At 41.9% G+C, this 26,608-nt stretch overlaps 1 protein-coding gene across 6 annotated transcripts in view; it reads right to left on the bottom strand.

Moving 5' to 3' along the window:
• WNK2 (WNK lysine deficient protein kinase 2) overlaps window positions 1-26,608 on the bottom strand; it is a 117,257-nt gene that overhangs the window by 72,915 nt on the left and 17,734 nt on the right. For all 6 annotated transcript variants that reach the window (XM_032194435.1, XM_032194432.1, XM_032194434.1 and 3 more), the window contains exons 3-4: window positions 3,201-3,373; window positions 2,007-2,227 (exon numbers count right to left, since the gene is read on the bottom strand). In XM_032194435.1, coding sequence (XP_032050326.1) covers window positions 2,007-2,227; window positions 3,201-3,373 — 394 coding nt within the window. The remainder of the gene's footprint in view (window positions 1-2,006; window positions 2,228-3,200; window positions 3,374-26,608) is intronic.

Below are 26,608 nucleotides of genomic sequence, written 5' to 3'. Positions count from 1 at the left end.
GGACAGCAGGGTGCACGCAGCACTGGAAAGACAGGCTGGGACACGCAGCAGGAGGGAGAAGCCAGAGCCTAGGGCTGGTGCCCAAGGGACACCCTTCCCACCCTGCCCCTGCAGAAAGCCCACCTTCACCTCTTCAGTCCTCCCACCTCCCTGCCTACACTTTCAACCCTTAGCTTCCCACTTGGGGGAAAAATGCATTTTTCTACCCTGCTGTGAAGGTGGGAGCTGGCCCAGCATCAGGAGCAGAACCAGTCACATCGCCAGTGCTTCCAAGTCCCCCTAATTCTTTCCTCAGAGCAGCACTACTCATGAAAAAGATGGGTTCAGTTATACTGCCAAAATGAATATAGACAGCTTGCCAGCAACATGCAGCCCTTTTCATTATTCAATTTCTGTTAGACACGGCCATGGCTTGACAGCATTGTTGTAAAAACTCATTTTGCAAAAATCTATGTTGGTATTTCTGATATTATTCCTAGTCCATGGGTAACCGTATACTATCACAGCATATATAACATGGTATACTGCAAAAAAAGGAGAAAATTAGGGGAAGAAATGCTGAACTCCCCTACCCCCCCCCCCAAAAAAAAAAAAAAAAAAAGCCATTAGAAGGTAAGAACGAGAGAAACTTAACAGATGTAAACCAACACAATTTCACTGAAATCAACAAGGTTAAGCAGACCCAGAGTAGCCAAACACACACACAACATTTCAATCCTAATTTCACTTCAACAGTACTGGGCTCCCCACCTAAAAAGGGTGAAACTTCTATATAAATAGTTATAAAATATAACTGAAGAAAACTTGAGATGCTATAACAGTTATTTTAGAAACTACTGCTTTAAAGATAGCTTGCTATTTTCTTTATAGTTATGGAATAGTGGTTGTCACTGGCAGTTTGTTAATTCTAATCATCTCAAACCTAATTTCCATTTATATAGCGAGCTGAAATACAAATATATGCATGATAACTTCCCTCACTTTCAGCATCCTTTCTCAGGAATTTACATATTCCAAGAACCAGCACATACATATCCGAATAAGGAAGATTTGCTAAGAAAGCTCAGGGTAAAAAATAAAAAATGTTTGAGAATTCGGGAGAAGGATATCCCAGACATTTCTCACACAGAAGGCATTGAATTTTACTTTTGCAAGGGAACAACAATCATTCAGAAAATGTCCTCCCAGTTCAAGCAAAACCAAATTATAATGCTCCTTGCATGGGTACCATTTAAGAACATCAGCTATTGTATATCCTAGTGGAAATTTCTTTTAATTTTGTAGCTACTGATTTTTAATAAATTGCAAATGTTGTTTAAGTAGGACTCTGCCAGGACTACACAGAGGCACAGACAAGCTCTGCAGTTGCCTGCAGAAGCAACTTATTTTGCTGATGCCCCAGTAAATGGGGATAAGCTGTTCCAGCTGGACCAGCTCTCCTGTGACCTCCCTGCAAAGGAGAGAAGCCTGGCTCTGCAGGGTACTACCCACAGACCAGGCTGCCTCTCCCTTCGGCAAAGTAACTGTTATCCCAGCATTGCTGGCAGCAGAAGTCTTCCCAAGGGCTTCCCAGAGCCTTTCACAGTGCCACCTGGTTTGTGAAGAGCAGACCATCATCTGTCTTTCCTCCTCCACCTCTTTTCTCCTCTCTCCCCAACAGGCACTGAGCCTGTTCTCAGGGGGATGCTACACACAACCTGTTGGGAACTGTTGCTGCTTCTTTTGGAGGAGAGAGGAGAAGGATTTGTGGAAGGAAAGTAATATGTCAATTAAAAATTTAACACTGTGATACAGAAGGAAGAAAAGATCAGGGTAGATGATCTTCCATAGGCCCTACAGACTGAGATTTTTATAGTGGTATAAAGGGAACAGCCACTAAAACCACTTAAGTCTCTGCTACCAGCCTACAAGTGAAAATAACACTAACATGAAGTGTCAAAGATAGACAACTTAAAAACACAATCACTATACCAACAGAAAGAAGCCAAAGAGAACAGAATGATTACCTATTACACTTTTGGCAAATGAAGCTCTCTTTAGGGTTGCCAGTCCTAAGTCTCCTATTTTCACAGATCCAGTTGGTCCAGTAATAAAAATATTGTCACATTTCAAGTCTCTGTGAATTATTGGTGGAGTTCTTGTGTGCAAGAAAAGAAGACCCTTCAGGATTTGCCGGCACCAACTACGCAGAACTTTTGGTTTCATCACTTTAAATCTCTTCAGATACCTGCAGTACAAACACACAGAAATGGTTATAAAGAAAATGAAGTGTTATTACAGATTCTAGGGGCTTCAACAGCTGAAATTCGTTTTCGATAAAAGCCTCTTATTAGATGCCATAATAGCAACTCAGAAATATCTCCAAATTGAAAGAAAGATCTTTTTAGAAAAGGAATTCAGAACATTCATTTTTAGGTAAGAAGAGAATAAGCATTTTTGGTGCAAATACAACCAAATATTTGCAAGACTGATAGTAAAGCAAATCACTTCATGCAGAGAACAGTTTTAGAAAATCTGTTTCACATATTCAGAACTGAATAATACTGAAGTTTAATTTTAACACAGGACTTTGACCTGTGTATCACGCACCTGCATTTTTTCTATTCACCTAAAACACTGATGGGGAAGGTACATTTTGGAAAAATGTCCAGTCGGCTAATGCACCAGAGTAGCACACTGGATATATGCAGTGATGAGCCTTGCTCCCATTGCGGCTGAAAATCTGTTCCCGAATTCATGCCAAGTGCTTTATATCAACCTTAACCAGATTGTCAGTATCAAAAGCTATTAAATAATATTGTTTAGCAGATAACCTAGAGCACCTCTTGCTTCAAAAAGAGATTCTACCATTCAAGTACTATTCTATCTGAATTTTGTAACAAAAAATGCAAATACAAGCTCAAAAGCCATCACAAAATCACACCCTGACAGATCGAAACTTCACATGCAGATGAAACAAACCAGAGAACTGCTTCCAGTTACATAACTGAAACAGAAGAACGGGGAAAGGGAGGTGGGGGCCGAAATTCTTCCTGCCAAGTCAATGCAGTTCAAACATAGGGACACACGACAGACACCAGAGAACAGCTCCATTTTTTCCTTTTATCTTGAGATGCTTTTTTTTCAGAATGTGAAAGTAGGATTTTTCTAAAAATTTCCATAGCTATTCTTAGACTGCTCACCAGGAGCACAGTACTTACGTCTTCAGTGTTCCAGAGGTCATCAGTTCGGTAACCAGTACGATGCATCTTTTGCCTTTTACACAGGATTCCCAGAAGTCATAAAATCTTACAATGTTTGGGTGCTGTAGACCTTTCAACATTTCTGCTTCCTCTTTAAATCTCTGTCTCTCTACTTTTGTTAATTTTCTGTCCTATAACCCAAAATAAGTTGTTATTAGCATTAAATGGACAAAAAAATAAAGCCACCGTGCTGATACAATATTCATAATTCTAGATTTGTTTTATACCTGTATCAAGAACACTTATAAAATCTTTTACGTAACAGACGAGCCATGTGTATGAACTAGGGCACTCGCCTTAAATCCAGTGTCAAGAAGACAAAGACTTGCCTCAGAACAAAGAGATGTCTGTGCTATGCCACATGACAGCATTAATATTTCCGGCAACACAAACATACCAGTGTCTTGATGTATCAACATATGACTATTTACTTCTTCCTTTCGTAAGGATCATTATCTGTCAGATTAATAAAAACATTTTCATTTCCAGGTGTGCAACATAGCCATAGCAAAGCCTCTGCTTCCTTTTACAGCTGTGAATACTCAGCACAGTCAATGACTGCACCTGGGAATTTATAGCAGGGACTACCAGGTGAGGTCCCCTGAGTAACTACGCTGGGCAGTGCGGATCTTTCCATTTCTCTAGGGACAAATTAAGACAATACCACCTCAATTTCTCTATTCACTTGCAGTTGTGCTTAATTTTATAGACTTTTCTTGAAAATTGGCAAAAATTAATTCAAAACTGTTCTTCAGCTCTTTCTTTAGGCTACAGGGCAATATGATATGGTTTAGTGGAGGACTTGTTAGTGTTAGGTCAGAGGTTGGACTCGATGATCTTGAGGCCTCTTCCAACCTAGACAATTCTGTGATTCTGTGATTTATTATTTTAGATTAGAAATGTGAGTAATGTTACATTCTACTTCTGCAGTATTCCTAAATAAATTTGGGAGCATTTAGTCCAGGCTGTAAAGTAAGAGCTTAAAATGTATGTAAAGCCCAAGAAAGGCTTTTCTTTTTTTTTTTTTTTTTTTCCTCCCCAAGAGCTCCTACTGCCAGAAATGAGCATATGCAGTTCAGAGACATAAATCAACCAAGTTCTCCCAAATGGCTTTTTTGTGCTTCCCCATCAGCTGCCACCTCCTGCAGGCTCACAGACAGGTGGGCTCCAGCTGGGAGCCCCTCAGCCCACGAGACAGAGCCCATGTCCTGGCTGCAGGGGGGTGCACACGGGGTCTAATAAACACCATCTAAACCTTACAGCAGGAAGCTCAGCTTTGTGCTCTGGCCTCTTTAGAGGCATATCACTGAAGACCACATAGCCATGGACTAGCTCATCTCCCGTGGCCAGCCGGTGGGGCTGGGAGCACTGCAGTCCGCTGCCCTAGAAATGAATCGTGTTCGTTCCCTAAAAGGCACAATTGTGTAACTGTTCTTACTTACAGGAAGGCAGGCTCGTGAATCACTAAAATTAATTAGTTCACATATTAACCTCGGACATTCTCCTTTTCTCAGTTAACTCAGGTATGTTCGTAACATGAATTCAACTGGCAGCCAGCTTACTTGTAACCGAGATCCGGAGCAGCAAGGTCGCTGCGTTTTGATACGGTGTGCCCTTGCCTGTGGTTGCAACAAACTGGGCACAGCAAGGAGTACTCAGGGGGCTGCAAACACACCAGCTTTGCACAGAGCTTTCACAAGAAGAAAAACCGGGTTGAAACAGTGATATTTTAGCTCTTCTTGGAAGACAGAAAGCCTGCTTCTCCAGCAGCACAGGGGAGGAGAACCTCTTCCTAGCAATAGCGCTCTCTGGGCTGGCACAGGGGTGGCCATGGGGACCTGTGTCCCCATCCCAAGGGGTGGCTGGGAGCACCCCATGCCCTGGCAGAGCTGCTGGAGCAGGCGGGCACCCGCACACCAGGCTCCCACTGCCAGGAGCAAGGCAGTATTGCTGCTGCTGCTCTGGACTTACTGTGTTTTCTGTAATTTAAAAAAAAAAAAAAAAAAAAAAAAAAAAAAAAGGCTGTCTAATGAGCCAGCACAAGAGAGCCTGAGAATTGCTTTCAAATCCATCACTACTTCCCCTACTGCTGAGTTTCCTCTTAATTTAAACCCTGTAGAATAAATCAGACACACTGCTATTAAGGAGGAAAAGGAGCAAGTCCTTGTGTGAGGCAGGAAGAGCATAGTGTGGGCTAGCAGAGAAAGGAAAAGAAGGCATTGCAGATCCAGTAATTTCTGAAAAAAAAACTCCTAATTAAAAAAATAATACTAAACCCTTTGACTCTCATTTCCAGATTTCTGAGCACTGCAAGAAATTTTCCACTGCTACTTTATGGGTAACATTTAAAAGACCATTCAGATGTCGCAGACAATCATATCCCATATATTTTATGTATTATGAGCATTGGGATTGACAACTGACTTCAAAAGTATTACGACGGCAAGCTGAGCAACAGCAACAAAATGATTTTGGAAGACAAATACAAATTTCATATATAACTACAGGGAAGAATCTGGATTTTTTCCCCCCAATCAAAACAATAGCTGAGCTATCATTTCCCAGGAGACAGCAAGGGCCCATTACTAACACAAAGCAGCAGAGGATGAGGCTTTGGGCAAAGCTGCTGCCCTGGCAGGATGAGCTCACACCCACCGGAGGGGTCTCATCTCAGACAGTGCAAACCAAGCTTTTTAAATTCCACAAGGCTGAACCTGACATGAGCCATTTGCCAAAACGTAAACTGTTTCTGAAAGGGCTTAACAGTTGAACTGTTTTCTACTCTGGAGCAGCAAAACCACCTCTGTTTAACTGTGTGACTCATTCGGCATTTATTCTGAACCCAAAAAACATTCACTGGGGTCACAGACACTTACTCCCTATCATACAATCCCCCCAAGGTGGAAAGTTTTTGTGCTGGACACAAGGATATAAGTCTGAAACAACCTTAAGATACCAAATTTTAAGATGAGGAACAGGATTCTTTGGAATGGCCATACCAAAGAAAGCTCATCCCACTTAGCTGGATATAAGGCATCACTTTGCATAATCCAAATTCAAATGAAATTTATGAAAATCTGGGGGAGTAAAGTGAGTTTCCAGATTCACCCACTGAGTCACCAACCATCGTGCTGTCTGCATGGGAGATGTTTGCGACACCATCCAGCTGAACAGGGAGGCTCCCAGGGATGCTGCTACACACAGCGTTGCTCCAGAGCTGAACAAGTGCAACCACAGCCTTGCACTGAGCTGCCCAACAGGCACATGGTTGGTCTGCCTCACTGCTCTAATGGCACCACTTCTACTCTGAGCTTCCTCAAGGTACAAGACGTGAAAAGAAGCTGGAAAATATTTGCAGGGTGATCAGAGAAATATCAGTATTAACCTGTAGATGTCTCCATGCCTCATCTCCTTTTAAGGCACCCATGGTGCTTGGCTCTTTCCCTCCTCACAGGGATGCGGTCTGGGCTTGGGGGGCTGCATTGTACTCCCATTTACAATAACTGAAAGCTTCTTAAGTCTTCTACATAGCACCTAGGCTTCCAAAATAAACTTCAACCTTCAAAAGCTCATAAAAATCACACCAAGCTGGTTCAACTTTTCCAGACGAGCTGAATTTAAACAGAACCAAGCAAGAAGTGAGACAGCTGCTCAGCTTGTCTTATTGCTAAGGAGGAATCTTAAAGTTTACCTTGTTCTTCCATTTTAATAAACTGTGAGGAATAGTCAGCTTAAAAGGATTCAGTAAAGAATTTGTCTGCAGCACAGTCAGAACAAAAGCCACAGCGAGACCAGATACAACAAGCAGCAGCTTTCTCACACCATCGATGTATTAATTTCGCACATACATGCACAATGCAAACTCAGATTCAGTCTGTTATTCACTGCAGTGACATAACTAGAATAACGTCTAGCAGCAGGGAAAGTACTGAGCTACACAAGACACAAGAGGAAATTCACTCTTTTAAGCAGATAAGAGATTGCATCCACTGCCACACAGGCTGCAGAGCAGAACGGGTCAAAGCCTCATTCCCAAGTGCAGCCACACCGACCCGTGGTCAGCTACCTTACCCAGCATTCAGAATTTAACATTTTATTATCACAGCTACTTTGGCCTCCTGCGGTTACATATTTACCGAGTGCTTCTGCAGGAATAAGCCACAACAGCATGCATTAATGGTGCATCGCAGGCACAGTATCAGCAGGGGTACAGGCACTGCCCAGTCACACACGCAGCCTGGGTGATTTATGGCTCCGTAATTTAACCTTTCATATAAATAAATGTGCATTAATTGGTTTAGGGTTACACAATGTATACTTCACTATGAAAGGCAGTCTGTAACAGACAGATAGCAAGTGGTAAGAAGAGGTACAAATTGTGAAAGCTACCTTCTCTTCGTTAATTCTCTTTGCCTTCTAATTCTCCCTGCTGCAAACCAGATGATACCTATGTGATCCGTTTTAAGCATCAAAACACTGAAAGCTATTCACTTCTTTTTGGAAGGAAAAATAATTCCCCATTAGTACTTTATATAATTGCTGTTGGTAAATTACATACTGATTCATAGAGACTTGAGTAAAAAGATGTTTTTAGCAGGAAGACACATCGAACTGAATTTCCTACTTGTAACTCATAAGTCTGCTAACCAAGCACCATTCTGTCACATACGCTCTCTGCTTCTCCCCGCTATTCCCAGGCAGAGCTACCAAAGCTCTCTCTTTGTTAACATAAAATTTATCCCTTCATTAAGTTCCTTGGCAGGGAACAATAGCAAAGATTGGAATTAGTAAGTAAATGTGTTAATAAAATCAAAGGGAAGGCTTACGAATTAAATTTCTGGAATGACACCCAAATTAACAGCAGGAACATGTTCTGTTAGTCATCCCCAAGCATCATTTCCTCCAGGTTGTAACATATGGGCTCTGACTAAGTCTTGGTAAGTTACACAAGCATGAGACTGGCTTTCACCTGAGTTAAAGAAGATTTCTAAGAAAGATTAACCACTGAAGACAAGTTCCTTCCCTAGTTAGTTGTGAGGGGCTAATAGATTTGGGAATAAACTACATTACCACCCTGTAAAGGAGACAAGATGGAAAAAAAATAAAAATAAGATCACAAGATTATTTTTTAATTTTTTTTACATAGAAATACCTAAAAATGCTTGAAGTTGCAGAGTTATACTTACAGATAGCTATTTGATTTTGTGTAATAGGACAAAGTCCTCAATTCAGAACCTATTTTGGTCAGTCGGTGAAGACAGAGACAAGCAGAAGCACTAGGCCAGCAAATGAGGGAAGGACGCACCTCTGTCACGTACACGCTGTGTCAGCTACAGTCCCATCAAGGGCTGCTGTCATCTTTCACCCACAATAGTGATGAAAAGGGAACTGAAGAGGCACTCCCAAGAGAGGAAATCAGGTATCTAAATCAGCAGAATGAACACCTATTCATGCTGATTTCTACATCCATATGCCAAATCTGTAGATTTGCTCATGCACTGCAGCTGCTGTTCTAATCGGACATCACCTTGAGATATGCATCAGCAGTGGGATCCATTGACAGATTTCTCCTATGTTGCTATACATAATTTTACTGTAGATTTATGAACAAAAGCACAATTCTGGTCTGCCCTACTGTCACAAGTTTGAGAGTGGGACACCCAGCATGGAGGGAGCGCACAGCACACACCAGACCCTGTCAGGTGAGGGAGGAGTTTGATTTGTTCCTGCTGTGAATCTGGGACACATTACTTGGTACCTCCATATCACCATTAACTCCTTAAATTCTCTATTATCAGTACTGTCTTTTTCAGGGAAACACCATAATTTTGGAGAAAGTTTCAAAAGTAACTAGTAAAATAATAGGATCTACAAGTAATAGAGCTCACACCTGTACAGGGCAGCTACTGTGGGGACTGCTTAGTGTTATGGAGGGTGACCAGATTCTCACTCCAAGTCAGGGTTGAAGACGATGTATGATCCAAAGGATATTATGTCATTTATAAAACATGCGAGATGCTGGTTTCAGAATTGTCCTGTGTTTGGCAGAGAGATGCATGGTACCAGATGCCTCAATCTCATTGATGGGTCTCCCCTTTCCCCATCAGTATTTCATATTTCTAGAATCTGATTCTCCAATTTCTTCTACGGAATACAATTTCAAAACCTTCACATGCTAAAGAAAATTTGCCAAAAGAAAGTTTTCCAAGAGCTGATTTTTTTTTTTTATCTTTTTTTTTTTTTAAATTAATCCAAGAACAGCTTATTCAATATTAATTAAAAAATTATGGTAGAAGTATCAATTATTGGCTAGTGAACAAGATATAATATAGAGAACTATAAAATCTGATCTTACCCATCTTCGTAATTTTTTGCACCTTCTTCTGTACAAAGTAGCCACTGATGTCAACAGGAATAATTACGTCTTACCTAACATTTTGATACTGTAATTCAGAAAACTACAGTAATTTCACAGGCCTTTAGAAATGAACAATAATAACTTTTAGAAGAAAACTAACAGCAATTTTTATTTAAAATGAAAACTTCACTCACAGAGTACAATCACTTTTTGCATTTCAGACTTGTTTCATCCACTATCAAAGGAAGTCCCAAAGACAACTGGGAGCACAAGCAGGCTCAGACATAGCATTTTGGACTGTGAAGGGCTGAAGATGTTACTGAAGCAGTTACACTCATGTACCAGGTTTATGCCTTTCTTATTATTATGATGCCTATGCTGTGAATTTTTAAAGATATTTAAAACCTTTTATTCCCACTCCCCAGATATTCAACTCAACAAGTATGTGTCGTTTAAAGAAGTCCTAATGCAGAAAATCCCCTTTCTGCGAACAAACAACAGATGCCATTAGACAACTTGCGAATGAGGAAAAATTTTTACAGCTTCATTACACATCAGCTTTCAGCCAACATTTTTCTTCACTAAGTCACCCTCTGTGAAATTACAGCCTACTATTCGTTAGCTGTATTAGTGAGGTTTCCCAGTGGTAGCTCATTTTCCAAATGCAGAAAAATCAGTCCTTGCCCAAAAGGACGCTCACAATTCAGTGAGCAGGACCTGCAGAAAAGGCTGTAGGAAATTACACTTATTTGCCTGAGTTCTTGCTGGAAATTTACAGAAAATCTGGAGCCAAATTTGAATTGTTATGGCTATATCCGGCACTATAAAAAAGCCTGAGCTTTCTTTCCCACTGGATGCAGGTACAGCTTGCAACTTTTTAAATTGCTTAAGAGAAGAGGCAGAGTAACAATGAAATTCACCTCTGAACGTCAGAACTTAGAAAACTTGTCCTGCAAGGTGCAGGAGGAAGGTGAATCAGCATCTCAAATCAAAGCTGTACGCAAGGGTCATGAAAATACATAAGAGACCCAACACCTTGGGCAGAGGCTGCTTTACAGATCAAAACCCTGAAACCCAACTATGCTATGATAACCTTTGGTTAAAAAGAAAGAAGTTAATGTCACAAGCAATTGAATTAAACGCAGGTAGCACCCCATTAACTCTCTTAATTACCAGTGCTTCACAGGTCTCACATAAGCCTATAAATCTAGATGAAATACCAGAAACAGTCCAGGCATGCCTCACAAAATGACTATTTCAAATGAAACTGAAATAAATGTATGAAGAAAACAGACAAAACCTGTTACATCAGATCACCAAAGTACAGCTTCTGCTTCTCAATGAACACAGAAATAATAATAAGAAGAAAACAAAAAACACCACAGGAAAAAGAAAATTTTGTCTGTGTCATAAGAGTTGATATTTTCTGGAATTCACTTCTGAACTAGTGTTCATTAAAGTTTACACAACAGTTCATGCTGCTTTTAAAAAGCCTTTTGCATCACTTACTTCATGTCATCCATAAACACAGTATTTGGACACATAAAATGTCCAGTGCTATGAGAAAACATCCCAAAGAGCTGAAGCTAAATTCCCATGTTATTCTGTTCTTGTGTCCCACCTGCAGTGGGCAGGGTACAGAAATCACCATCCTGACTTCTGCTTTCATTTCTAAGAGTTTTAAAGAGCACCTGCTGCAGGCTGGATACCCAGGAAGATCACGCAAATACCTAAAGGTACAAGGGCTGATGTCCGGATAATTTAATAGCTGTGGTTTTGAAGTACCCTTGTGCCAGTGCCAGTGCCAGTGGTTGCAGCCGTCCTGGCCTGGGCTGCCACAGCAGGAAAAGAAAGAGAAGTCTGGCAGCTGCTGCTGCCCCCTAACCTTCTGCAGGTGACTGAAAGTGTGTGAAAGGGAAGAGCGAGGAGATGCCACCACCCTCGGAAGGCTGGTGTCTCCCTCCCAAGCCTGGTGAGAGGAAGAGAAGCTGGGCAGCTCATGGCAGATGAACATCATCTACAGACCAGGACAGCAGCAGGACAGCCACTTGCAAGCATACAGAAGCCACTGATGTTTTTTCTTTAAGCTTCTCTCCTTCAAGACAATTCTCTAATTAGCTTATTTTATGGGTACAAAACCCCCATCGCTTTATCTTTACTGCACACAACTCCGTGCTTTACTGTTCTCTGAGGCCAGCTCCCTCCCTGAAAGATGAGGCGCCACTTCTGGCACATGAGAGGCCCGGCCTGAGCAGCACCGCTGCTCCCAGCCTTCCAACATGAAGCAAAAATGCTATTTATCCCAAGTTAATATTCAGCATGTAAATGGTAATGCTCGTTTGACCAATTAGCTTTGCCAGCAAAATTAACCAGCACAAAAAAAAATAGCAGAATAAGTCAAGTTTTATTTAGATTTGCCCTAGCAAATTTAATGACTGCTTCTTGTGTTGCATGCAGTCCTGCCTTTCCAACAGCAAATTTCATTTTCCTTTCAATTTCATCCCATTATTGCTACCATTTCCCATCTTGCTATAACCTATCAATTTGGTCCTTTAGTTTGTAAAGCACATTGATAAAGTGAGATGTCGTTACCCGTGAATTAATTATAACCCCCAATAACCCTAAGTGAAGAACAGGACGCTCATTTACAGCCACAAGCATTCAGAAAGAACAGAGCTGTTCCCTCAATAACGCAAATGCAGCAGCTGCCTAGCACAGACCTTCCAGTGTCAGAGGTGCTTTGAATAGTAACATTAACTTTTGTCAAGTGGTTTCACATGTACATCTGATACGAACACAAATGTTTGCATGGGTTTAAAGTCTCGTCAAAATAAGTTGTGATTTAAATTTTCTTTGCAGTAGTAGCAAAGGTAGAAACAAATGTTTAACTGGTTCTAACCTATTGACACCTGAGGATGGGAAGAACACATGACATTTGCATACTGACTTGTATATTTTCACTACTTATTAGTTTTTATTGTTCACAAATACACCAATCTAGAAAAGTCATTTAAGATAAACCATTACCTTCAGAATTTACATCTAACCACAAATGCAGTAACAGGAAATACACTACATGTATCATGTTTAGGATGGAGTATATTATTAAAGTCAGAACATGCATTTTCTCCTTCCAAAATTAAGCCTTTGAACTGTGCTAGATTCATTAGTCACAGGCTTAGGCCATCTTATCCATCTTAGAAGGCATCGACCAAAGAAGCCTTCAGGCTTGGTCTTTAATTGCAGACCAAATATATTTATTTTAGGAAACCAACTCAAAAATTTTCAAATTAGCAGAAAAAGAGAAAACACCTCAAAACTCCCCACCAAAAGCAGACAGCAGGGCTGAAAACCATTTAACATGTGGCTGGATAAGCATTTGTAGAGTTCTTCAAACCTTTATCCCTACACAGTGATGAATACACCTTAAATTCTTCTCAGAAAAGCCTTCTCCCATTACATAAACGCAGTTGAGAGCCATTTCTCGTTAGCTGCCATCTACCCAGTACAATGGGATACTTGAAGACTTCAAGACCCAGCAGCAGAGCAGGCTGCGCCAGCATGGAGCAGAGGGGCCACCGGAGGCCCTGGGGCTCCTCCCCAGAGCTGACCAGGCTGCTCAAGGCCTTCTCCTCACACAGCTGGAGGCAGGAGGTGACCCCACGTCCCCATGTTGGGGCTGGGAGCAGCCTGGCTGTGCCCAGACACAGGAAGGGTTTTGTCCCACCGAGGATGGCACTAAATGGCAGCAGTAACAGGGCTGCACCAGCCACAGCATCCAGGCCAACCTCTGCTGCCTGCGCTCTGGGAAGCCTGCTTCATCCACACCTAACACCAGTTAGCTTTGTGTCTCTTCCATTATATGCAGGAAAAAAAAAAATAACCCAAAGGCAATCTTAGAGCTTCTGTCTCCTTCATCACCCTCTAATAAGTGCAGCCTTTGTTTACCTGCATGTATATCCTGTTCTCCCAGAGAACATGAGAGGTGGACAAGACACGAGGGCTGCATAGGCAAGTTTAAGTTAAGCATTTCAAAACTTCTCATGTATTTGTTTTTATGAAAAGACTAGGAATGAACAAGCACACATTCTATCACATGCTGAATTTAGTTATATTGTCTAGCCATTTTACATTGCTTTCCCTCAAAGTGACAGTTCTCTCTGCACCCCTTAATTAAAACTCTAATAAGGGTTTCATGCATTCTGGAGAAACTTCTTTATTCTTGACCCACTCTTCAGCCCGCTAACTCATCCACACCCAGGCACCTCACCCCTCTGTGCCCAGGTTTCTCACCTATGTGATACAAAGCTGACAAGGAGCTCCTCAGTACACCCTGCAGATCTGTGGATACACAGCACCATGACCTGCAGTATAGGCAGCTCATCTTTCTCACACCTTGCTTTTTTCCTTGGGGTGCCCAAGGAAGCACCACAGCACACTGTGTACCAGCTGCTTGCTGCCACTGGAAACATATCTATGGGACGGATATAATGCAGGGTTGAAGGGAAAAGCCAACATACAATCTTTTGTGTTGAAATAATACAGAGACTGGAAACAAGCTTTCCCTGTAGCATAACTGCAAGACTTGGAAAATAAAGACAGGGAACTTTCACCACAACAAAAGCACTTTGCAGACTGGGGTATCCCTGCTCCTGAATGTTCACACAATAATTTATCTGGAGTTTGGAAACATCTTGAGAGAAGTTTTAAACGCTAAAGAGAAAGCTGTCACATTTCTTGCATTCCTAACACCATTTGACAACCTGTTAGAAAACACTCAAAGGCAAATACTGCACCCCCGACCGGGATATATTAATCAAAGTCTCCCACAATGGTTAAGAACTAAGCTGAGAGAATCATATTTGTAACTTTTTTTTTTTTTTACAGACCCTTCTGCAAAGCTTGACATTCTGTAGCCTTGCCCAAAAGAATAATACTAGCCTGTCAGCTAAAACATAGTCACAGCTAAAAATATAACTTCCCTTCCCTTCAACAGCAAAGCATGAAAAGGGTAACATCAACACAGTTTTATAAGAAACAGCTCCTGGCTACTTTCCAATGAGATTATATGTTTGGGTTAATAAAGATAATAGCGTTGACATAATGAACCCACATTTCTATAAAGCATTTGTTTCATATTAAGGAAAAAAAAGAATGATACAGAAAAGAAAATATCCATTTAGAAAAGTTGTTTAAAAATTAAGTAATCAGTCATACAATTTAAGTTATACATATAAAAATTGCACATCCTTGATGATAATCAAGAGGTTCTGCAGGGCTTTGCTCTTATTCTAATGAAGTGATTTGCATTTTTACAACAAACCACGAAAAAAGCACAGTCACTAATAAATTTTACAGCTTAAAAGAATTAGGGGAGTGTTGAAGCATAAAGATGAGAGGCCACAAAGAGATCCAGGTGCTTGCGTAAGCTGAGCACAAGCACTCTGACAGCGCTTCACCCACACGGGGTTGTGTAAGTCAGGCCGGAGGCAGCCGCGGGCTGGCAGCCAGCCTTGTCAAGCCATGGAGGCAGAGACACGAGAGGCACTGCCAGCCAGCTCTCCCTGCGGGGCAGCCGAAACGAGAGGCCCAAGGGGGAGCAGGAAACAAGAACAATCTTCTGTGCTGCAAAAATGTATTTCCCACTGCAGAGCATGCTTTTCAGTATGCACCTTAAAACAGGTTAAGGATGGGCAATGAACATCACCAAAGAGCTGGGGCATCCTGGCCGTGACTCAAGGAGCTCAATCTACATATCTCAGACAGGGAAAGGGATTATTTGATGACAGTCTGTAAGTACTTCAAAGCCAAACAAAGAACGTCAAAACAAAGTTCATCATGGGAAAACTCTTTTTATCAAACGCGTAACTATTCTGCAAGCTGCAGTTCAACAGATTCCCATCAGCAATAAAACACTTTCTCTTTTCCTTAAAGCACAACGAAGCACTTGGAGGTAGCCAGCAGCCTCCATTGCTGCTGCCTGTAACCTCAAGGCTGCGTGTTTTCCTAACCAACACGTTTCACTTCAGTCAGCAGGCCTGGCCGTGAATCAGAGATTCCTCCAAGGAACTCCTATGAGCAAAGGTACTCAGGAGATCTGATGGGATGATCACAGTGCTACTTTCTAACCTGAAATCTGTGGAACTATGCTATAAGCAGCGTGCTCTTGGCCAAGGTCCTGGAATACTAATTTGAATGCTAGTTATCAAGTGCAATCAAGAGTGTTCAAATCTTGGCTAGACAGGACCAAAAAAAAAGCATGAAGTCAGCAACACCAAGTCTAAACAAATTTGAACTGTGCTAAATGATAGGAGATCCTGCAGCCAATCATGGCAATAGCTTGAAAACTGGATAAGCAAAAGAATCCAAAACATAAAAAAAAAAAAAAAAAAAAAAAAAAAAAAAAAAAAAAAAAGATTTTTTCAGATGTATCCTGCACTAGCATATTTAGAACTGGTAGGCATAGACAGGTTTCTTTACAAGTCAGTGTACTCAGATCCCTTGATGGCAGCTGTTTAGTTAGCTAAAATCGTAAGACTACATATGTATGGATTTTAGAATGGGATGCAAAGAATGTTTCACATATTGGATTTAACAAATGGCATCAGACATTCAGAGACTGCAGAAAGCAGTATCAGTCAGAAACTGAGGACAACATTTTACAAAATACTTGAAGAGTACATACAGCATGCACACTTCAAATACTTTTAATTAGAAAAATGAAGCTATGGAAAGGAATGGCTTGGCAGTTTGCACTTCCAACTCAGGTTTCATGAGCATGGCAAAGAGAAGATATTGTCAATATAGAAACATTGTCTGTCAAAATAAAGAGCTTAAATATATTTAATTACATATTATTTCCTATGTTGCTAAAACCCAATACTGAACAAAACTAGAAAGTCAAAATATCCAAACCAATCAATATGCATTCAATGATACATATATATAACACAACACGTAAGATGCTTGATCACACTATGAAATATTGGTATTTAGCAGGATATTTTTTCTCATAAAAAGAGATTTAGACCCCAAGTGATTGCATAGTAGTTGCTAAAGTTAACTATTGGTGCATCACACAGCATGCTTCTATTGACTTCTTATACCAAGATAGCAGTGCTACCTGCCTTAGAGATTAGTTTGTTTCAAATACATCAAAAAGCTACATTTGAAGAAAACAACAACAACAACAAAATAACCCTAAGCAGCCTGGAGGTGAGCTCCCTGGATTCTCATCTTAATCTGAATTATAATAAGAACAACACAAAATCTTTCTTCCTTTATTCTCTCTCCTTTCCCCCCTTCCCCAAAATGCTCTGCAAACAGGAAAGAAAAAATCCAAGCAACTCTATGAAGTCCCTTACAAAGGCAATATATAAAGATGCCATTATCCTTGGCTATCTGGCACACTCCACAGTGACGTGTACTTATGCAAAGCAAACAGAACTCCTTTCAGTTTAGCCAGTGTTTGATTTCAAATGCACTAACAAGGTGCTACAGAACTGACACCCCCCTGCTCTGAGAACTAACCCAATGGAAGCGCTTGCTCTCCTCTATTAATTTCAGTAAATAAAGAGATTAAAATCTTATAACGAAACAACCGAAGAAAAAAAAAAAAAGACAATATTACATTAATTTGAATAACACCACCTGGATTGACTTTTTCTTTTTAATTAAGACAACATTACTCCCTCCAAAGACAGATCTCTCTACTCAGTACAAGTTAATCTCCTATAAAAATAAAGAACAGTAACAAAGTCTACTAGCAGTTAGGATAAATTGTTAGGATAAATTACCTGGTAACTCTGCCTAGTTTTCATGCAGTTTTCAAATGCATTATACATATTCTTTAAACTTTCTAAAATTCAACTATTTCATCTCTCCTTAGAGATTTTCCTATTAATAAAGACCAATCAATATGCCCTTTTAAGACTATAAATGCTGTTTTCTCTGAAGTCCCTGTGGCTTGCACAGCATGAAAGCTTTTTCCTAGTATGAAACAACAGCTTAATTACTAGTGATGGAGAACCAGAAATTCAAGTAAGACTTTTTTTGATTACCAGTGGTAATGAACGCTCACTGTAAAGAATGCAAATCCTGTAAATGTGCTTCCCACAGTCACCAGGATTAGTGACAGGTGAGTACATAGAAGGGCTTTATCGGTCAACAAGTTATTTTTCAGTCATGGGGAAAACGGTACTCGGAGAGAAATGAAAGCACAGATGTCTGCAGAATAGACAGAAAAGAACAAAGACAGAAAAATGCAGCATTTAACCACACATCAGAGGATGTGTCAGCAACTGCCCTGGCACGACGACGTGTCATGGGATATAGCCTCACAGGAGATTTCAAGACTTACTGAAATTAAAAGCAAAACTAACACCTTCAAATTATTCTTTGCCTTCTATTTCTGTGTCGATCAGATCATGGCTCTATGCGGCACCACCTGTATAACAGCTGCTCAGCTCCGGCTGCCCCAGCGCTCAGCATCACCCCGCCAGTGCAGCATCGCACCGCAGGGCTTGGCCACGAGGCTGCCACGCTCCCATGCAAGAGCAGCTCATGAATTGTTATGGATGCAATCACATGAGGGTGAAGTCTAACAATGGTAGATCATCACTAACAATCACTCTTAAAAGTTTCCTCAGGAAAACACAGAAACTGGTAGGTAGATGGTTTGTGTAAAGTACTTGTGCTTAGGATTTCTGAACTGAAACCGCCTCTCCCCTGTAAAACAGCACTAACAATAGGTTTTAGAGCCTCTGCATGGGCATTCATGATTTCCAGTTTTAATATCTTCATCCTTTTAAATGAGGTATTAAAAATCCAGACTTATGTTTGAATTGATTTTTATAGCTTATCTCTTTATGCATTTTCTATAGACATTTCAGGAAAAGCTGGACTCATGCAAGGCACAAAAAGACTGCAACAGGAAAACTGAATTTAGGTCCATAGGTCTAATTAATGTAATCAGTAGGGTGATCAGGAAGGTCTTGTCACCGTTCTTGCCCCCCAGCTGACCAGTTTCAGTCTGGCACAGACCTGCTGTCAGCAGCCCACGTGCCTGTCACTCAGGGTACCCCTCTGCCAGGTCCTTCACCCGCAGGTGGCCCAGCAGAACACCTGCAAGGTGCAGGACATGCCAAAGAGCAAGAGGACACACCTGCGCTTTAACCATCCAAGCTAATCAAATTTGGGTTCTGTTTTTAGATTCTCCCCTCTGAATTATGCTACAGGCACGGATCATTTATTGCAAACTTGCTAGAAAGAGGCAGCTCTGCCTGAGGAGAGGAATTCATTGCACAGCTTCCCCAGTGCAAAATGACCCAGAGCAACCATGCCACCTATCTGCTTTGGGGAAGGGGGCAAATCATCTTCCCTAAACCCTCCCAAAATATCCTTTTCATCATACCCCACCTTTTCTCAGTGGTTCCGCTCCTTACTCTTCCGTCACTGCCAACCTGGTGCCAAAGAGGGCAAATGCTGAGCTAGCTGCCAGCCTGCACAGCTCCTCCTCTGGCTAGTGGCAAGTGGTCAGGCAGAAATACCCCCAGCTCACCAAAACAGTTACCACGCACTGCTTTTCCACCATCATACAGTAAACATCCTAAAACAAAGTTAAAATAAGAGGAGGGTGAGAGGATGGAGGACAGAGAGACCATTTTCCAGCTCCACAAATTAGAAGTCAACTCTCTGCTAACACCCACCCGGCCATCATATTATCTCTGTCTGCTGCTCTCCCTGCAGTCTGGATTAGTGGTTTTGCCTGCACTTGGAATTCTGGAAATGTATTAGGTATTGAGTCGTGCCTCCTTCGATAAATCAGTCTCACTTAAACCAAATCATTTCCCTTGGGCGCTGCTTCCTTTTAAATCAGTCACCGAGATGAATAATTGCATAGTAAATTCAGGTAAGATACCATGATAAATAGCACAAACAAGCCATGAAAATACCGTGAAGGCTTATATAAGAGGGCAGGGCTGTCTTTAAAACTCGTCGTTATATTTAAGTGCAAGGCCACGCACTTATTCACAATTGACCGTACCCAAGCCCAAAGCATATGCTGCAGTTTAAGCCCAAACAGCTCAAATCTGAAACAGCAGTGTGCCCATTTATTTTCAGCTCACGCTAATATGCATGCTAGGGTGAAAGTTACAATGGAAAGTTCAGGAAGACATTACAGGAATCATGAAAAAAAATACTAAAAAAATCACTGTGCAACTGAATGTTTACTTTGTTTATATTCGAATGCAAGCAGATCTCTGTCGCTGAAAGCTGTAAAGTATTTTTGAACCTTTATGCTAGTTTCTAAATGAAGCTTTGTTGTAAATCCCAGGCAGTGCATTAGTGCTCATTTCTCAGCCACTCAAGTACCACAAAGTGTTTTAAAGATGCTAATTGTGCCAGATAGATTACAATTTGCCAGGACAAGTCAGATGCAGTGGAAACACAGAGGTGTTTCAGAAGTCACAGCAGGCCCGAACTAATTCGGGCTGTCCTTTCACACAAGATACCGTACAGGACTACGCACAGACACACAGTGCAGCTGGCCAGAGCCCTCCCAGTAAGCCTGGTCATCCAGGACACGTTGGATTTACTGTGCCCATACAGACTGGCACACACGCACCCGAGGTTGGTCTGAACGCAGCCTGGCCACCTGCCTCAGCTCTCCGGACACCGCGCAGCCGAGCCCTCTGCCTGAGCAGACAAAGCATACAGACACAAGAAGGGGCACACCCAAGGAAATTCAGGCACTCGACAGCACTACTAGTCTGCAGGAAAGAGTACAGGAGCTCTTTTTTCTTCCTTCTGGTGGCAACCATAAGTCAAAGCTCTCAATCCTATAAATCATTATCCTGTTAGTATGCCAAGCAGTACCAGATTGGACATACGCTTATCTGATTTGTTTAACACCATCTGCCTTTATGTGCGAAAGAACAGTTCCAGTCACAGAGATGCTGAATTGCTCTCCAGAACAGCACTAGTGGAAGTGATTCATGCCTTTATTAAATAATACTATGCATGTCCTGTTAACAGAGGCACGAAGACCCATTTTTGATTAAGAAAACACTGTCAAGGTCCATTGGTTTAATTTTATCCTGAAATGGAAGCATATGGAAAATCATCCCATAGGGATTGGTGGTATTTTCCCAAACAGATGTTCTTGCCACAGGACACGTTTGGAAGGAAAGCAGGTGTGATTTATGAGATGGCCCACAAACATAACCCTTTGCCATAACAGGAACACCATTTCCATTGGATTCCAGAACGGTGTCAAGCCTTTGCAAGAAAGAAGAATGATCATACAACTTGGACCAAAAGACTGGAAGGGAGGACACAGAATGAGTGTGCATTGGCTATTCTCACAGAACGAATTCTGTGAATTAAAGTAACACCTAGTCAAACAGCAGTAATCTTTCTCATAAAGTGGTATTATTTTTTTAAAAAGAAAAAGATACTTCACCATAAAGATATCCACGTAACCAATTAAGAGCTGACTTGCCACAAATCAAATTCCTGTCTCAGGTTATTATCCTGTCTACTGCCTCTCTCAACCAATCTTAAGTTAATAACCAGTGATTTCTTCTGGTCTATTTACTGGGTTGCTTCACGACATATGCACCCCGGCTGTAACAGACCTACTCACGGAGACAAGGCTCTGTGGAAAACCCAGCATTAACTTCAGTGTTCTAGCATCAGCCAAAACAACACGTTAATGCTTCACTTCTCTTGACATCAAGCATGCATTTTTTTCCACCACTACCAAAATTCATTGAGTATATCCTGAAAGTACAGACACCAGCTGTGCATTTTCAGGTTACACTGAGCAGACTCCAGCAGGCCACCCTCAGAAAGGCTGGGGCCTTACAAACAGCGACCTTGGCAAGGGCTCCCCAGCAGCACGGCAAGAAGCTATTGAGATGATGCTCATTTATTCTGCAGGCTTGCCATAAGATGCAGAGTTATTCTTTCATAGTTAGACAGAAAACCTTTTTTCCCCAGTCCTGTAAATTAAATACAAGTAGTCTACTTAAAACAAAACCCAGGAAGACAGCAAAGAAGACCCTACCAGCACTTGCACAAAACCAGTGGCAGCACAACGCTGCTGCCAGCTCCCTGCTCTGAGAGCAGCCGCTCAAAGGTTTCGGGGGCTCAGCAGCTGAGGAACTCCCATCACCACTGCAGGCTGCCGAAGTCCGACAGGCTGCTTGCACGTAACACTGCCTTGCTTAAAGATTGAGTTGACACGCTCTGTGCTGGATAAGCAGCCATCTGATTGCATCAATTTCTCCAAGTTCTCAAGTTCAAGGTTCGCTGGCATCATTTGGGTTAGTTTTCTGACTCTGAGCCTCCAGCTACTGCCAAAAATAACACCAAAATCAAATTTATAAGCAAAAATGTAAATGCATAAGCTGAGAGGCATCATGGTTCACAAACAGAATGAGAGCTTTCCTTTGCTTATTTTTTTTTTTTAATAGGAAGCACTGACAGGAAAACAAAAACCTCCACATTTTTACAGGTACATTCAAAACACATTGATTCACGCAGCTACAAACCTGACCTAACTACAGTGTTAAAAACAGACCTTTAAAAAGCTCAGCAATTGATCAGCTACATAAGCAGGTACAAAAAAAAAAAGGGGGGGAGGATTTCAAGTTAAAATCTCATTTCCATGTTCCACTATCTAAATCTTCTACTTCATGCTAGCATGCTGTAGATGTCGGATGACACCTGAAAACTTTGACAATAAGGTTTCTTTCAGAAAAAGATACATGCAATAACTCAGGCTGTTAACAGGAAAAGTTGCTTCTGGAGACATCGTCCACAGGAACTTCTGAGGTCAGTTGCAGGACATGTCATATCATCTTGTTCAAAAATTCAGCAACATTGATCTTAAAACAATCAAAATTCTTGTCATGCCTTTCCTAAAGCAAAACTGGGCTAAAACACTGTTCCCCCTCTGTGTTTAGTTTATTCAGATGTTTAGCCAGTTCAGATACACTGCTTCCTGAGCCTATTTCATCATTTAGTCTTCCTTCTATTGAGTCTTTCTCCCTTTTTCTCCAGAGCTACTGCAGCCCCCTTGGTTTTCAGCTTGCCAGGCTGAGGTCTATCCTCCTGTAATAAGCAGGGTGTTCCTCCTCCAGTAGCTCATTGCCACACATTTGTCCTTCCTGAAGACACTGACCACAACCACAATGGTCACTGCACCCAGACAAGTCTCTGCTTCTCTTGGGTGCTTTATTGCTCTGGATGTGAAATGGGCACAGTTTCTGTTGGCTTGGCTATTAGCTGAAGTTGCAGCATAACCTGTGAACTGTCTGAAACCAGTTCAACACACTCTTAATTAAATTAATGCAAATATAATTTGCCAACAGCTCAATTTGAAGATGACTTATGACTATTCAGTTTAGGTTGGCTCCTTCCCAAACTTACATTCGGCACGCGCTGATTGAAATAAGTGCTCACAGGTCTCAGCAAACCAATACAGATGCAAATCTTATAACCTTGAATATGTGACCAATGCTACAGTATAGAATAAAAGAATCGCAGCAAGTGGGTCTGGAAGTGACCTAGAAACATCATTAGTCCACCTCCTTGCTCTTAAGACAGGCTCAATGATTCATAAATTATTCCTGACAGACCTCACACAAGCTTCAGTGAACCTCCCTAGGCAGTATTTGTCAATACTTAAGTGCTCTAAAAGTTGGAAAGCTCTCTTTCCTCCAGCTTACATCTCCCTAGTTTCAATTTAAGCCCATTATTTATTTGCCTCAACGTAGGGGGCACAAAGAATCATTTATTTTCCACCTCCCAAATGCAGGCTTTGGGGTTTTTCTTGAGAAACTGTATTTCAGGTAACTTTGTGTCAGTCCCCCCCTTCCCAGAGTGGACAAACCTAACTCCATCTCACAACCAGCCTGTAGTCCAGCTCTCAGCCTGCTGTGTACCCATACGCTGCACACCAACCAATTAGCCTGTATCTTCCCTGGAGTTAGATGCATGAAGTGGTTTGCACCAGACAGCAAGCAGTTAGTTATCTGACAGAGTCATCCTGCATTTTGTACATTAAGACTGGGAAATAGGGGAACATCAGCTGGAACCAGAGTTGATGGTTCACATCTCCACAGCTGATACACATCCCCTCTTTTGGAGACAGCTGAGACTCAATAGGTGTTCCACAGATACTTGGTTAATGTTCAACCTGAAAAACAGATAGCATTTCAATGGTCAGCAGCCCCTTGAGGTTAATCTGACTTTTCAAGCATTGAGCTATTTATTTAGTTTACCCGTGGGATCTGGAATGCAATACTGCTCCAGTCCACTTTCTAGAAAAAATCTGAGAGTATCTCAGTGTACTGCTCAGCTTCTGAACCACGCAACGGGACACTCACCCCAATTAGAGGAAAGGTCCAGACAAGCCTACAGGCACAGCGGTACTTGGGGTATTAATCTTTAAAACAGCAGCAGTTTTTCAGGACGGTTTGAAGAGGCTCATATATCCCAACCAGACGCCCTCCTGAAACACCTCAGAAGGGATTGTGCTGCCCACCCTCATCAGGGCATTTTCCTTCCCAGTGTCAGCACTCCCAAACGTGCCACCAGGACAAGCTTGCTCACTCCCTCGCCCCCCCAGCACCACCGCTCTGTACCTGATGCGCCTGCTCGCAGCTCCCCACTGAGGGCACCCAATTCCCAGCCCCAGGGCTCAGCTGGATCCCCACGGCCTCTCCCACCCCACAGGGACCCATCCCTGCTCCCCTCAGCATCCGTGTCCTGCAGAGTCTCCAAGTCACCCCTCTGCAAGCTTCCACCTTATCTTCTCTTGGAAAACCCCTGCCTTGGCAATTTTCTGCTGTGCTGAGATCACATTATTCCTTCCCTAACTCCCTGAAGGAAAAAAAAAAAAATATAAAACCAGATTGGTGCAACGTGTTTTGGTTCTCACAGATTTCTGACTGGCCAAATTCAAGAGGGCACCAGCCAAGCATGCAGCAGGTGAGGCTCTGTGTATCCCCCTGGAAACCTGCTGGCAGAGGGCTCTGCCCTGCCTGTCCGATCCATGGGGAACATCATTTTACGCTGCTCATGCATAGAAAGATGTTAACTCTTCTTCTGGACAGTATTGTCCCTCTGCAGTACTTCAAGAGCGATGAATATTATGGAGACATTTGGGGATCAAATGACCAAAACATCTGAAATAACCTCATTCCCCTGGCTCTGTAGTTGGCGGTCGGTGCTCAGCCTGCCTTTTCCAACCGGCAGCATCTGAGCTGTGCCACAGCTCGCAAGCAGGCAGCAGCAGTCGCTGTCCTCTATATCCACATTATGTAACTGTACCTCTGCGTGTGGCCAGATTTCTCCAATACCAGTACTAACCACGTTTTCCAAAGTACGTTCACAGCAATTCCGAGAGGAAGGAACATTAGGAACTCACTCTTGTGAATCATCATCTCGCCTTAATGCCACATGTGATCGCGTTGTCGGCCTGCCCACCAGAGAGCCTCTGAAGAAACAACCACGCAGAGGGAAAAGAAGTCCTAATGGCAATCTGATCTGCGAATGGCTCCAGCAGTCAATGGCATTGACTGGCTCCTGGTACTCCAGCACCCCACTCAGTTTGTTCTTTGTTATCTGCCCTGGATGGAAGAAGCCAGGACACTTCCCCTCACCAGACTTTGTTAACTGCTTTCAGATTCAAGAGGTTAAAAGCACTCATGTGCAGATCTAGTTTTGAAGTTTGTTTCTGAACTGTAGTTAATGTAGCACAAACCATTGCAAACTTCCCTTTCTGCCATGTTTTCAGCTTCAGTTCCTTACAACATCCATCCCCACTTACCCCTCTCCCTCCCAGAAAAAAGCAGCGGTGTTATAAAATACACTAAAGTGTCAGTGTTTCACATTCCAGTCAACATAACCAAGGTACGTACAGAAACACGTCAGATCCCTCTCAGCAATTTTCAGAATATTTCTGTATGATCAAATGGGAGCTCACGTGCTCCTGCCATCAGAGAGCTTCACTTCTTGGAGACGCCGGCACCAGCACAGCACGTGCTGAAACTCCGCCCTCACGTTTGTTTTGAAAACCTGTGATTATTTGGATTACCAGCTTACCCCAGGTTCCACTACATGGCAAGAATATTCCTCGTAATGTGGTGGGGTTTTGTGCTCACTTATACAAACCAAGGCCATACGTGCCTGGTATGCTCAGACTGTATTTTACCTGAATAAATTCCTTCTAAGCTGATCTCTCTGACTGCACCAACTGAGAAATATGGTTCTTTTATCATAGGAATAAATCTCCTTAATTTTCACATTTTAACTTCACATTGAATATATCTCTTTAGCTAGATGGCATTATACAGCATAGCCAAGTGCTATTGCGTGTGTTGCCTTCTTCATTATAAAAGTTTGATTCAAGACATAATAACTTATTTATTATGGGTAAAGTGAGGAAAGAATTTCCTCACACAATGAAATTTGCAGGCGATTGAGAAAGGAATTCTGAAATGTTTCAACCTAAAAAAGATATGAAAAACAGATGTAGAGATCTGATCTCAAAAATACAGTCATGAACCTAAATACAGAAAAAGAAAACATCCCTTAAGCTATTGAGAAATTTGAATTAACTAATTTGAAATGGGACTTGAAAGAAATTACAGGACTACGCCTTTTCAGAATTGAGATACCAGATGTCAGCATTCTGTGACAGTAGTGAGTTGTGCTTTACAGCAGACCCCCAGCTGGAAGAACGGATTTAGGAACTCCTAGTTGGAAAAAAAAAATAAATGGATGAAGCACAGCTAGTTAAGCAAGGACAGCCTCTTATTAATTGCTCAAAATCTAAAGAGATCCTATTGCAGGTATCATTTAGAGCTCAAATGCAGCTACCTAGAAATTGCTTCCACAGCTTAGATTCAATAGAGAATCACTGAACTATCAGGGCTTTGAAATACAGCAGCCAGATGATTGCTTCTCAAACAGCAGCAGTACCCGAATTTGCAGC

This window comes from Aythya fuligula, chromosome 10 (genome assembly GCF_009819795.1).
Source record: "Aythya fuligula isolate bAytFul2 chromosome 10, bAytFul2.pri, whole genome shotgun sequence".
Classification (NCBI taxonomy): Eukaryota; Metazoa; Chordata; class Aves; order Anseriformes; family Anatidae; genus Aythya; species Aythya fuligula.
Note: the sequence above shows the minus strand (reverse complement) of the source record. Positions and strands in the feature narration are given on the sequence as shown.